At 33.3% G+C, this 14,072-nt stretch overlaps 2 protein-coding genes across 4 annotated transcripts; one reads left to right on the plus strand and one right to left on the minus strand.

Annotated features, from left to right (window-relative positions):
• Positions 1-3,123: 3,123 nt before the first annotated feature.
• Positions 3,124-5,745, minus strand: LOC117682137 (uncharacterized). Its single transcript, XM_066081968.1, has 2 exons — positions 5,616-5,745; positions 3,124-5,157 (listed from the first exon to the last, which is right to left on the minus strand). The coding sequence occupies exon 2, from the start codon at positions 5,142-5,144 to the stop codon at positions 3,477-3,479; it is 1,668 nt and encodes a 555-aa protein (XP_065938040.1). The 5' UTR covers positions 5,145-5,157; positions 5,616-5,745; the 3' UTR covers positions 3,124-3,476.
• A 2,955-nt stretch (positions 5,746-8,700) lies between these two features.
• LOC105330973 (UBX domain-containing protein 6) lies at positions 8,701-13,400 on the plus strand. Of its 3 annotated transcripts, XM_066081969.1 has the most exons (5): positions 8,701-9,007; positions 9,098-9,176; positions 9,272-9,501; positions 9,814-9,981; positions 10,545-13,400. In XM_066081969.1, exons 2-5 carry the CDS (start codon positions 9,163-9,165, stop codon positions 11,477-11,479), a joined length of 1,347 nt encoding a protein of 448 aa, XP_065938041.1. In that variant the 5' UTR covers positions 8,701-9,007; positions 9,098-9,162; the 3' UTR covers positions 11,480-13,400. The 3 variants fall into 3 exon arrangements, with proteins under 3 accessions (XP_065938041.1, XP_011431256.3, XP_034305055.2); XM_011432954.4 differs by lacking the exon at positions 9,098-9,176 and having other exon boundaries at positions 8,702-9,040; XM_034449164.2 differs by lacking the exon at positions 9,098-9,176 and having other exon boundaries at positions 8,702-9,040; positions 9,275-9,501.
• Positions 13,401-14,072: the final 672 nt, after the last annotated feature.

Below are 14,072 nucleotides of genomic sequence, written 5' to 3' on the forward strand. Positions count from 1 at the left end.
CCTCAAATTCTCGACAATTCTTTAGAAAAAAGTGAGGGCTAAGTATGTTCCAAATTATTTTCTATCTAAATTTTTAAGAAGATTTTCTGATTTGGAAAAAGATGATGCTACGTCCCTGTATAATTAATATGGAAGTTCACTAGACTATTTTTTTGTTCATAAAAAAAACCCATTATTTTATCACTGTGCATGAAGACAAAATGAATCTTTTACATACATGTAAATCTTATTAGACTTCATTGCTGTCATGGATTTATTTTCTGCCACTTCCACAGTCGTAAATATTAAAAAAAATAAATGATGTACATTATAAACTATGTGTAACTGTCGTAAAAAATATAAATTAAAGAAGATAATTAATCAAAGGACTATATATGGTATGGGCCTAAAATGGCCCCCTAAAAGGAATATCATTATTTTACTGTAATTCTTTGTTTTCTTTGTACAGATATATATGTGATGTTTTTACTAAATGTTCATTTTGATTCAAGTGCCCACAATTTAGATATACGGCATTGTAAAGACAACCTTTCCCGTCATTTTTGCATTTTAGCATAAAAGAGCTTGTTTTCAAGCAGTTTTTCTTTCAGGAAACATAGAGCGCAATTTGCTTGCAGAACCATGCAACAAAATATTTTAATCAGAGATGTATCTAGCCAAGTCTAATAAGTGACAAAAAAATTGTCCTGGTTCAAGCATGCGCTCTATATTTTCCATTCGTAAAAATATGAGAAAAATGTCAATTTTCGTCTGATTTTGATTGAATTATAGAAATAGCGTCACTTCTGACGTCATATACTGCAAGTGGGTGCAAATAAATCAAACAAATACGTGAAAAATATATTTTATATCAACTCTTCTAAATTATAACATAACATTTAATTATTTTATTGTACCCGAAACACTTTAAATATTAATAATAGTGAATTAGGGGGGCCAAATTGAACTCTTATCATATATAGTTCTTTGTTCTCAATAACTTTAATGCTCAATAACCATGACTCTGGACCAATACTGCAGCCTGAAGAGGGTTCAAAATTCAATATGGAAAAACATAAGGTGTTCAAAATTCTTCTCAAGAACTACAATGCTACAATTTGTAAGATTACTATGCATGCATCCTCAGATAGTGTAGATTCTAGATTGTTAAAACTGTGACCCCGGACCAATACTGCCCCCCCCCCCCCCCCCCCCCGAGGGATTCAAAGTTTAAAATAGAAATATATAGGGAAAATCTTGTTCTCAAAAAATACAATGCTACGTTTTGTTATTTAACATTTCTAATGGATTTTTTTTCGAATGAGTTTATTATGATACCCACTTTTTTAAAACTGATTTAATGATATATCATATATCATAATGGTACCTACTGCAATATTAAATAACAAGTGATAAGCTGTCAATGTGACAGCAAACCGGGTTTTCTTTTATGTGAACTGTATCCATAATCCATGTCAACCCGTATCCAGTGAAATGGAGTACCCTATATGCAACATTTTGCCAAAAAAAAGTTCAAAAGCTAGTATTTTTTTTTATAAATTATCAGAAATCAAAATTCTAGCAATATGCACACCTCTGATATATGTACAATTGATCTGCAAAAGAACAACTTCCTATCTTGAGAACTGTAGGAGGAGTTATCCGTACAATGAGGGTATCCTATATGCAATATATTGCCAAAAAATGACTAAGTTCAAAAGCTGGTATTTTTTTTATGAATTATCGGAAATCAAAATCCTAGCAATATGCACACCTCTGATATATGTACAATTGATCTGCAAAAGAACAACTTCCTATCTTGAAAACTGTAGGAGGAGTTATCCATACAATGATTACCCTTTTGGCAGCTGCCCGCCCACCCGCCCGCCATTTTAATAACCGGATTTTTCCGTTGGAAAACCCGGTTAAAAATACAATCATATATATACAATCAAGAGTTGAAGTACAGCAAAGAATTTTCCTATGACCAGTTGACACAATAAAACAGGTGCCCCAAATTACATACCTCTGCTCGAAACATACAAAGAAATGTTTTTCTTGTACACTAAACAGCTGTTAAAAACTGTTATATATGTTTCAGGAATGTTCTATTAATACTGATAAATGGTCCCTGTCAATTTAAGCCCTGAAAATATTTTTCATTAATAATATATAAATAATTAAAATATTATGATCAGGGATGGGGTAATTGAAAAAAGTATTTGTAATTGAGTGTAATTAATTACATTTTTCAAAGTAATTGAAAGTAATTTGTAATTGAGTCTGTCTTCAATTACAAGTAATTGAATGTATGTAAATACATTCCAAAAATATTGTGTATTTTCAATTACTTTTCAATTACATCTCAATTACTTTTTTTCCAAGTTTAAAATATAAAAAAGGTGTCTTATAATGATAAATAGATTTTATACATGTTTGGCATGGACTTTTGTTTATGCAAAAATTAAATGTCCCATAATGTTTCATATGTTTATACAGCATAACACACTGCCCAGGGCAATAGGTAAAGATCTAATTTTGTGGAGGTGTGAACCCCTCTAATACCCAAGAACCCCCATTGATTTTAGACTTAAGGGAGTCAAAATATCTCATTCTTGTGAATTATAGCAATCATTATTTATATACTGATATGCTGTACTGCCGAAAGTTGTACTTTCTGAATAAACATAGTTTTAATATGTGAATAAAAATTAATTCACTATACAGAAAATATTATCCAGAACCAAAAATGAACTCAATGGTACTTAATGAATCTAATGTTAAAGAAAATTTTTCTAGAAATTTTCAAGAAATCTGAACTGAATTATACAACCTTTAAAAACATAACCGTACATAAAGCTCTGTATATCTTAATGCTGTTAATATATGTATATGTTCTCAAGATTTAAAAAAATAAACTAAAGTATTTGAAATGTAATTAATTACATTTATCAAAGTAATTGAGAGTAATTAATTACATTTTAAAAAATCAATGTAATTGTAATTGCAAGTAATTGATCAAATTGTCAATGTATTTGAAAGTAATTAATTACTTTTCAAAGTAATTGACCCCAACTCTGATTATGATAATATATAACTTTTACATATACGTTTGTACATGTAATACCAGTAAACTGTTTGTATAAGACCGAGCAACATGCGAAATCTACTTCTATCTTGGTAATTGACATGACACTGATGATCATGACACTTGTCAATTTATTTGATAAGGTACAACAGGTGTATATAACATGCAAACAATGCTCAAATGCTACTTACTTCAAATAATGGAATTGGATTACAGATGTTTTTTTTTTATTGAAAATAGAATTAATAATATTATAATAATGAAAGAATAGAATTTATGAATCAATCAGTATAAGGAAAGCAAAGTTTAAATCTATTTTAAAGAAAATGCCAACAATGAAATTCAATATGTACGTCAGAAAAAGGCCACTTTTGTTTGATTTTCATCACATCTTTATAATTGATGATGTCTACTTTAGATATTTGATTTTCTTTACACTCCCTTTGAAACACTCACAAACAAACAGATCGTCATTATTGTCCACACATAAACCAAAAGAATCCTTTAGATCACAGTTATCAATGTAACGGAGAAACTGTCCATTCTGATCCAGAATGTGGATACAATGTTTAATTCTGTCTGCCGTCAGGATACGACTCTGACTGTCTGTTGTGATACCCCAGGGTTGAAATGGATTGTTCTTGGTAACTGAGGGATGGCCGGTGTACCTCCATCTGAGTTTCCCGTCCTGATTGACCACCACCACTGCACCAGCCGCCCAGTCAGCTACACAGATGTCATGGTTTCTGTTCTCTGTGATGTATTTAGTATTATCATTCCCTGAGTACAGAGGTTTACCTTCTTCATCAATGTGAATTGTTTGTTTCTCTGTAGATCCTGAGTAACAGACAACTTTGGATTGAGTGTAATCATCACTGTACATGGTAACCAGGAGATCACCAGTAGAGGTGACACACAGGTTACTAGGCGTCCACTCCAGTGGTAATGTGATCAACTCTTCTATCTGTCCATTTTTTTCTTTATTTACTGTCCCTGTTGTCCAGTCAGCGTACAATAGATCCCCATCATTGTCTACAGCTATATCATTAGGCCAATTTCTTGATTTTGCTTTGATTGTTTGGAGGAGTGAACCTTTAATGTTGAAGCATTTGATATCTTTGGTCTCTCCACTCGTCCATATTCTGTCATCATTTAGACAGGTAACACTGCGTAGTTTTTCATGCCCAGTCTGTATTGTGGCAACAAGCTCGGGTTCATCCAGTAGTTCTCTGACTGAAGTGTTGGGTTGGTTTAGTGACAAAACATTTTCTTCTGTAGCAGTAGATAACGGGGTGATCTGTCCAAACAAACTACACAACTTCTCACGGTCTATTGGTTTTGGAATGAATGTTGGCAATGTAACCTTAACTTTGGGTGGAAGCTTGCTGAACTCTCTGATCTTAGAGCTGTATTCAATGGTTGAAGATACTTCAGTGGATTTCTCGATTTTCCTTATGGTCTGTAATGTTTCTTTTATGAGAGACTGTATCTGTTTGATTTCATCCAAATGTTTCTGTAAAATGTCTCTGTGTTTCACTTTTATCTCGCTGATTTCAGTTTTCATTTTGTTGATGATGGCGTCGATTTCTCTGTGCCATTGCTTTCCTTGTTTGGATATTGTTGTTGTAAGTTTTTCATATCCTCCATCCAGGTTGGCAAGCTGATTTTCCAAGTCATGTGAAATTTCTTCATATGTAGGCGAAATATGATTTTCGAACTCTTGTTTATCTTTTTTTATATCGTCTTTCTTTGTCTTGAATACTTCTGTAACTTCTACAAATTTATGTCTGCCATGTTGTTCAGATGCCATGCAGGAAGAACAAACAAAAATGCTGTTGCAATCTTTGCACTGAAATTTGCAATTCTTTTGTGAGTGTGTTTCACATTTTGGATAGATGAGGGTTGATCTTCGTTCCTGGAATGGAACTATTTTATGTTTGTCGTATCCATCTGAGATGTGATCTCCAATGCAGGGCTTGCAGAGGTTGACATGACAAAAGTCACAGTAGCTGTGTACTATGGCGGTCTCACAAAGGTCACATCGGTGAACATCCTGGGCACTAGAATGAGGATCCATGGCTGTTCAATTTCTAAAAAAAATATTGAATACTTGTAACTTTTATGTTCAATTATAAAAATAAAAGGATTTTAATGTTTTCTAAATTCTCAGACACTGTCACAGTGAAGAATTGATTCTGTATGTGACATTATTTTAATTTAGATATTTCTCTATAAAAATCACCTAAATGATTAAAATTACCCCCCCCCCCCTTTAATTTTTTTTTCAGTGGGACATTAATATAAATTATTAGACAGTTTTCAGAATTTTATAAATCATTTCTAAAAAACTCAGCTATTATTGTTGCGTTTGATTACCTGTAAATTATGGAGTTGAATAAACAGAACATTAGATTCAAAACGAAAGTAGTTTTATGATGTTTTAGGGTATTTCTATTCATAATTTCAGATCTAATTAGAATTAGGCTAACGTTTATATGTTTTATTCACCATAGCTTGCAATTTAATTTAAGTTAATAAGAAAACAAACCTTGTTATAAAAAAATTTACATATTCTTTAACTGTCTGGTATGCGTCCCCAAAACATGGCTGATCTTGCTCTGAATGTGACCACCTGATTAGAAATTTATAAACGAATGCAAGAGTTACTCCCCGTTGATCGCTATTGACGTTGCCTGGTTCAAGTCTCTAAATATTTTTTCCTTGAGAGTAAATATCTATCGTCTGTCTTTTTCTTCTAAAATGAAAGTTTAGTCTATTAAAAAAATATAGAATATGTAAAGAATAAGACACAAGTAGAATTACTATTTTGACGAATTATTATTTATGTTCGGTATGTCATATGCATAATATTAGAGAGCACTAAATACATACATGTATATAAAAACCAAATGGGTTTAATGTGCAATTTTAGTGTTGTGTACTTTCGTACTAAATAATATTTGAGCAAGACTGTCATGCATCAAAAGTGTCCCAGATATAAAAGCAGAGCAAGTTTTTTTTTTATATATAATAGTGTAATTTTTGTAACAGGCCATATGGTTGGTTTATATGCCAATATTTTTAAGCAGTTGATCATTATTTTTTAGTATAGATTTCTCTTCCAGTTAAAAGATACGTCTCTAATTATAGACCCATTCACTGTAAAAAGATTTGAGACATTTAAAGTTTTTTTTTTTATGTTTTTGGTTTATACCCTGTGAAAAATAAGTAAATCATAGTGCGTCTCACATTAAATTTATTAGAAGTGTTCGTGAAAAGAAGCGAGACGGCAATGCATTCTAGTCAAAATGAAGGCAGAAAATGTTCTTGATCCGCGCATGGTGAAATGCCTATAGATTTGTAGTCTACCCCCCCCCCCCCTCCTCCCCCCCCCCCAAAAAAAAAATAATCGGGAGAGGGCTACATTATTGCAGCTAACAATCACCAAGTATGATACTCTGTAACTCTTTAAATTTCAGATGCTGGAGGAGGTTAAGCTTTTTGGAGCGGGTCATATGTTTATGTTTAAATAAATAATACTAAAGTATTCAAACGTGTATGGTTGATTTAACTATTTAAATGAACCAGAGAGGTATTTTAGTTACAGAGTGATCTTGATTATCTAGATGCTTAGGCAAGTTTAAGATGTTGGAACAACTTAAATTGTGTTCGGGTCTTGAAGCTGGTTATAAAATGATAAATTCTGCTCATATCTAGTCAGACTTGAACTGTTTATAGATAGAGTGCTTAATCTTGATTATCTCGATGCTGGAGCAGTTGTGAGCTTTTTAAATAGTTAAATGCAGGTTTGACTGATAAAACAACTGTTCCGACTAACTTTCATGGATCAACTTTGGATTTGAAACATAGGCTAGCTTCAGATACAGAGTTTGTTCTCCATTATCAAGGATGCTACGAAAAACAATTTCTAACAAGGATGCTACATGTACGCATCACATTTTCTAACTGTCTGGTAGGCGTGTCCAAAATTCCTGCATCTGATCAAAGGTAAAAAAAAAAAAAAAACCCACAAGAGCTACTCCCCGTACATCGCTATCGACGTTGCCTGGTTCAAGTCTCTGGATATTTTTTCACTGGGTAAATATCATTTTTTTTTAAAAATAAAACCTCAGTGTATTAAAAATCTATAGATTATGTACTGAAAAAGACAAAAATAGAATTACTATTCTAGCAAATTAATCAATTAATTGATATTTTAGTTGGGAATATACCATATATGCATAATTCGCACTCATTACTGTATATTTACATCTACCGAGTATTATTTCCCATATTTCTTACGGACTCAGCCAGACTGAGATCTACACGCCCAGTTTATCGATTGGTCGAAATCTACAGCGGCTGAAACTGAGAAGAAACCGACAGGAGTGAAATTGACACGCCCTGTTTATCGATTGGTCGAAGCCTACAGCGACCTAAGAAAAATCACGGACTGCACGAAATAATCATGATGCTGTCAGACTCAAAGTCTCACTGGAGACGATTTGGCTGTTTCTTTTAGCTAAGGTACTTACGTACATTAACATCAATTTAGTGAATTTTACTTACTTTTGATAATCAATTTATTAATTAGTCAAAAGAAAGATGTAAATATAAATAATGAAATGCTTTCTTTGATGATTCATGCGGGTTATGAAGGTAGCGATCATTGCAGAAAATTTATTCATTATGTACGAATTGGGATATTAAAAAAAAAAGAGATTTTGAAAATCGATGTGATTGCATATATATAAGATACTATACATCATAGTTATATGCACATAGACACTAGTAAGAATTATTTGAAAAAGAATGTATAACAAATGTGAAATATAAGAATTAATAACTTTCATATAAAGAACATGTGTGAACAAATATGAAATATAAAAAATAATAATTAAAGGTATTAATTTTAGAAGTTCGTTGGGCATAGCCTGGGAACATAAATATATTATCACGGTACACAGCCGGTACTTGTATTTACGTATTCTTTTGTATCATAGACTTGATCAAGTTCATGTACCAAGTTGGCAACCCGTAAAAAATATCCCCATAAACATCAGAGCATAACACTTTTTATCTAAGTACATGCATGGAGTATTTTAAAAAAAAAATCAACTGTTTTATAAGTGATTTAATTTGAAATATTTAAATCTATCGAGTATATTTTCTCCTAATCTTAAGAAAAACGACTGTAATTATATAATTCACAGCGCTTGAGATACAATTACGAGTCTATTACTTAACCCAGTCGTAATGAGAGGAGAGGAACACGTAAGTTATAAGAACTTGTTTCCAATCCTCTTGTGTAATTACACAATAAAATATGTTCAAATCAAATCAAGTTAGTCGTAACGAGATACCGACTAGGCTGAAATCGAACCAATCTTTCAGAAACCTAAGAGAAATCACAGACTGAACCGTGAACGAAATAATCATAATGATGTCAGAATCAATTAAATTCCCATTTGATATCTGAAAGACATATTTGTTAAAAGAAAGATGAAAATATATAGCAGGTAATGTAGTTTTTCTGCATAAACCCGTTGAGTGGCATTTTATGCGTAGGCAATTAAACATTAATTTTGGAGCAAAGTAAAATAGAATTTGTCAACGTACGATCTAATTAACCAGAACCAATTTTCGTACGAGGTAGCAAGTAACCGCTACGCCAATATATCAATGGTTTATAAAATTTTACATATTTAGATAAATATCTGTCAATGAGCAGCGAATCTCTATCAAGTGCGACGACCCAGGAGGCTTTGGTGATTGTAGATTACATCTCTGGAGTAGGCAAAGTTATCTGGGATTTCCTTGTTGATGCATTTCTCCTTCTACGTCACGAGCAGTACGATGTGCAAAGCAAATTGTTGGTCGTTCTAATATTTTGGCTGTTTTTCAACCTGTTTTTGATTGGGATAGCCTGGCAATATTACGGTCAGAACATCTGTGAGAAATTGAATCGCAGTAGTGAGTATTTGATTGAAAATCTTGGATAAAGTTAAAACTGTGGATTATTTTTGACAGGTCTGCAGACAGCTCTGAGTAAAAGAAGGTGCAAATTGCATCTATGTTCTTTAATGAATAAATAGATGTTCTGCAATCGGTAATCATGATTAATTTCTCTTGTCGACAAAATGTCTCTTTAAAAAAAGTTTCAATTCTAACAATTATATTCATATATGATAAACTTTTTTTTAGAAGAAAAATAATCATGTCAGCAATTAAGAAATTCTTCCAAAAGAGGAAACTAGATGTGAAGTTTAAGCGTGCAGGGGAGGGTCATAAACTGACTGATGACACCAAATCTGCAGGGGGACCCTCATCGCGCCCCCAGTCGGTCCAGGCATCTAGGTCAGGTCTGAGCGAGGAAGCTGCCCGAGCAGCAGAGGCAGCCTTGATCCGAACCAGTAAAACCCAGAACAAGTCAGGTGAGTATTCTTTAAACTTTGAAGTACATTTGATTTAAAACCTATCTGATAGGAAAAACAAATCTTGATATGACATAAATATGTAATAATTTTGCCATATGTTTAAAGCAATTATTTTTTAATTTTATGCTGAAATAATAATGTAAAATACCTTAGTCAATGAATAGAGACTGCATATGCAGGTAGGAGCTATGCATGCAAAAAATAAATCCTGATCCCATTTTATTCTATTCATACAATGAAAATAAGTTCAAACCAACCAAATCAATAAATTAGTGTATTTGTGTGTACTGTACCTATATTTACTGATAGATCCCAACTCAGTAACAAAAGCCAGGATGAGGAGAGAGATGGAAGAGGAGAAAAGGGCTGCAGAAGAAGCCAAAAAGCTGGCGGACCGATACAGAGAGGAACCCAAGGAAGTTGTCAAAGATGCAGCACCCATTTTATCCACCATACTATACACCTGTCCAAATATAGGTATATAAGATGTTTTGAAGAAATGAAATCGAAAGAGGCAACCCAATTTATTCAAATGAGACAAATTATGCATTATAAACTGCAAAGGGAATAGGCATACTGTTTTGCCCCTGTCAGTAGGTCAGTCGTATACCAAGCGTTGTCTGCATGATTCATATCACAAGAATCCTTTAGTAGATGACCCATACTGAGTTTGAAATCATTACATGAATGGTTAAATTACCGGTACTAGACTAATTGTTATCATATCAATATATCTGTTGAATCTTTGCTACGTTGTTTGACTGTCAGACTTCAAACTTAATGTACACAAGTATCCATTAAGTTTAATGTAACACCTATTGATTTTGAGGTCACATAGTCAAAGGCCAAGAGTCAAACTTCTCTGTATGGATACTAAAAAAATAATTGAAACAAATGACAATAATGTTTAATCATATTTTGTACTTGATATGTAGCAGAGAATCACCAGAAAGTTAAAACAAAAGTCTAACAACAACATTTTGTGATGGATTGTAAAGGAAAAATGTTCAAATATTTATTATGTATCTTTCTTGTTTCAGGGCCTGCAATTTTGCCAAAAGAAGAAATGAATGCATACATCCATCAGTTCCTACTGTCTCAGCTGGGTGAAGAACCAGAAATGGCTTCTGCCCTCATGATCCAAACCCTCAACAAGAACAAAGAGAAAGTGAAAGTATGTGTTGAAACTCTGAGCAAATATCTGGATAATCTCATCAGTAACCCAGGGGAAGAAAAGTTCCGAAGGATAAGACTATCCAACAAGGCTTTTACAGAGAGAGTTAGGGAACTGGAAGGAACGGATGAATTCCTGCAGGCTGTAGGATTCAAAATATCGTCTCTGCCATTTGAGGACGGAGAAACAGATTTTTATGTGATTGATGAGGAGGTGGCGAAAGACTCTGCTCGCTTGGAAAACATTAAGGAGATTCTTCTCACAGCGGAACCCATCAAACCCCAGCTGGACAGAAATTTGAAAGTTTACCATCCTTCTCCTTCAGCATCAAGATTTAACATTCCCGACGAATTCTACAACGTCTCTCCGGCTGAGCTAAAGAGAGAGCAACAGGCGCGGCAAGAAGCTACTGAAAAACTGGGAATGTTGCGTACGAAGGCCATGCGAGAAAGGGACGAGAGGAGAGAACTGACAAAGTACCGCTTCGTCCTGATCAGGGTGCGATTCCCAGATGTGCTCCTTGAGGGAACTTTCAAGGCAAATGAGCCATTTTCCTGCCTAGTCGAATTTGTGAGAGAGAATTTAGAACACGACTGGATTCCGTTTCATTTGAGCTCCGCAGGAGGACAGAAAATTACCGACCACTCCCTAACGTTTGCAGAGCTGGGTCTGGCCCCCGCTGCAGTTGTTAATTTCACCTGGGACCAACAAGTCATGGCGGAGGTCAATGCCCAGCAGGGTGACAAAGGAAGTCAGGCTTCATTGAAGCAGGAGGTCATGGCATTGATTCAAAACTTGTAGAAATCTACTATGTAATGTTAATTTTTGGCATTCCTCGAAAATTCAAGCATGTTTACAAGCATGGTTCATGATATTCAGTCAGTGTTAACTTTTGGCATTTCATATTTACAAGGGGGTTTGGAAGCATGATTTTTAATAGGAAAACAGGAAGAGAAAGTAGAAAATTCATGTCAGTTAATGAAGCTAATGAAAGTTCTGATGTGATATAAACGTTAATCTGATATTATCGTTGTATTTGCAGTATGAAGTAAACTAGCTAATTTAAATAAATATTCCCATCTTTTGTGCATACAAGCTAGTTTGAATATAGGGAGAGGGAGAAAGAATATTTTGTAAGGCTGTTTGTTGAAAAACATACAGAATTATTCAATTTACGTTTTTGTTAAATCCTATAGTATTCTTAATTTTTTAAGTAAACATAGGTAAGGAGTTAGTTACATCTATGATTAAGAAAGGCACTTTGAAATTATGAAAAAGGATGCTGATTCTTGCAATACAGAAGGGAGGGGGAGCGCTGAGAGGTTAATATTTTTTATTTGCGTAGGGTAAATATTGCTTAGGGGGGATTAATTTCACAAGGATGATTTGGAAGTGTGCATTGGAAACTCTTAGATTAAGAATATAAACCCACCGACATCTCCCTCTACAAACTGAATGTAACTTTGTTAACATTGATACCGTATGACTTTGATTATAAAAGAGCCATACTTCCTAGTATACAGTACAATCTGTATTTGTACATGTATTATATAATACTGTTTTTTACATGTAACAATATACAAGAAAACTACCAGCAGATCCCATTTATTATGAAATTTCACTTCAAGAATCAATTTCATATACTGCAAACCCACTATTACACTAGACGACTTTATTTTACGATATACCTGAGATGACACGATTCGCAGCGACTAATACATGTATTTACAACCAAGCGTTATCCACATGTTTTTTGGGTTTTTTTTATTACAACTATATAGTGGACACTGGTACCGCAGCGAGAAATATTCGTGACAATAAGGCTCACACAAACCTCAAGAAAAGTTCTCGCACGCGAAGTAAAGTGATTACAATATCTTGAAATATCAAGCATATAGTACTGGTATAATGTTTCTTGTTTTATTAATTAAATAGCACATTAATTTCATCTTTGCTATAGATAAGGCTTGTTGGCCTCTCCTCTTGTGTTGGAATGATTCACCCTAATAGCTAGCAAAATTGATGAACAAAAAAAGAAAATATTCTATCTAAAAAGTCAAGAGCCAATATCTAATTTCCTTTAATTAAATAGACTTTTATATGTATATGAATGCCATTTGTTATTGTTTGCTGCATAATTTGTAATTGCTACTGTACTTTTTTCCCGGCATACACTACAGGTTACCCTTGCCGTGTTTAAAAATGTTACTTCTTCATGAGTATTGTTTTACTGCCTGTAAGTTGTACATGTTAAAGACATCCATTTATTGAATTAAAATTCTGTTGGGAGATAATTTTCATTTCTTTTTCTTCTGATTTTAATCTAAATCAAGATAATTTCTGCTAATTTCCCTTTTTTTTTATTTACTTGCATGTTAAATGTTTTGTGTAACTTGAGAGGTATCATTTAATTTAATTTAAATAAATTTTGTGAGGAGAGAGAACCTAGATTTTAATTGGGTCAAAGTATTTTGATGAAAGTTGCTATTTCCCTGTTTTCTTCCTTTTACAAAATTCTTATTGATTTCTTATCAGGACTAGGATTTTATCCCAGTCACTTATCATCTATATATATATTCAGTTTAGATTCTCTTTTGAATTTTTGAAAATCTCTAGTCAGAGGCTGTTATGTAAATAAATAATATTTATTGATAATTCTCAAAGGTGTATGATTCCGTATTTCAGTGGGTTTAAATTTGACTTTCTATCAATAAAATGGATTTTGAATTAAGTTCTTATTTGTTTTTGTTTTTATTGTACCCTGTGCAAAAGGGTTTTTAAAAAAAAGGGGGGGGGGGGGGTATAGTAGACTCTTTCTGTCCATTTCTAGCTACTGGTATTACCTATTTTTGTTCAGGTTTAATCAAAGAAACTACTTGGTGGGATTATATGTATTACATGTTTCATACCATTTACTAAGATATGCACTTTTAATTTAAAACTATAGGTAAATTTTCAACCATTTCACAATTCAAGTAATTAAATTTAAATACTCATTTACTCCTCACTGACACATTTCTTTCTGACACTTTAAAAAACTGCTTCAAATACAAAAAGAATACCTATCACTTCAGTTTCACTGTTTATTTCCTTATTTTCAATTTGTTTATTTACATGGCCACATAAAAGTGGGGACCAAGGGCCAACTCCATGTTCATATTTATTCTTTTGTTTATATGATTTGTCATGAAAAATCTTTGCTGCCCATAAAAAGTGGAGGGTGGGGGAGGGGCTACCCCCCCCCCCCTTCCCCGGTGCTACGCGCTTGAATGAAAAAAGTGATCTATATTTAATATATTTATTTAACTCTATAGTGTGTCCATTGCCCGACAATTTTCTCTGGTTGAGGAGAAAACCATGACAAAGTATATTAATTTTATTAGGAATGAAATAT

Source organism: Magallana gigas, chromosome 4 (genome assembly GCF_963853765.1).
Source record: "Magallana gigas chromosome 4, xbMagGiga1.1, whole genome shotgun sequence".
NCBI classification, from domain to species: Eukaryota; Metazoa; Mollusca; class Bivalvia; order Ostreida; family Ostreidae; genus Magallana; species Magallana gigas.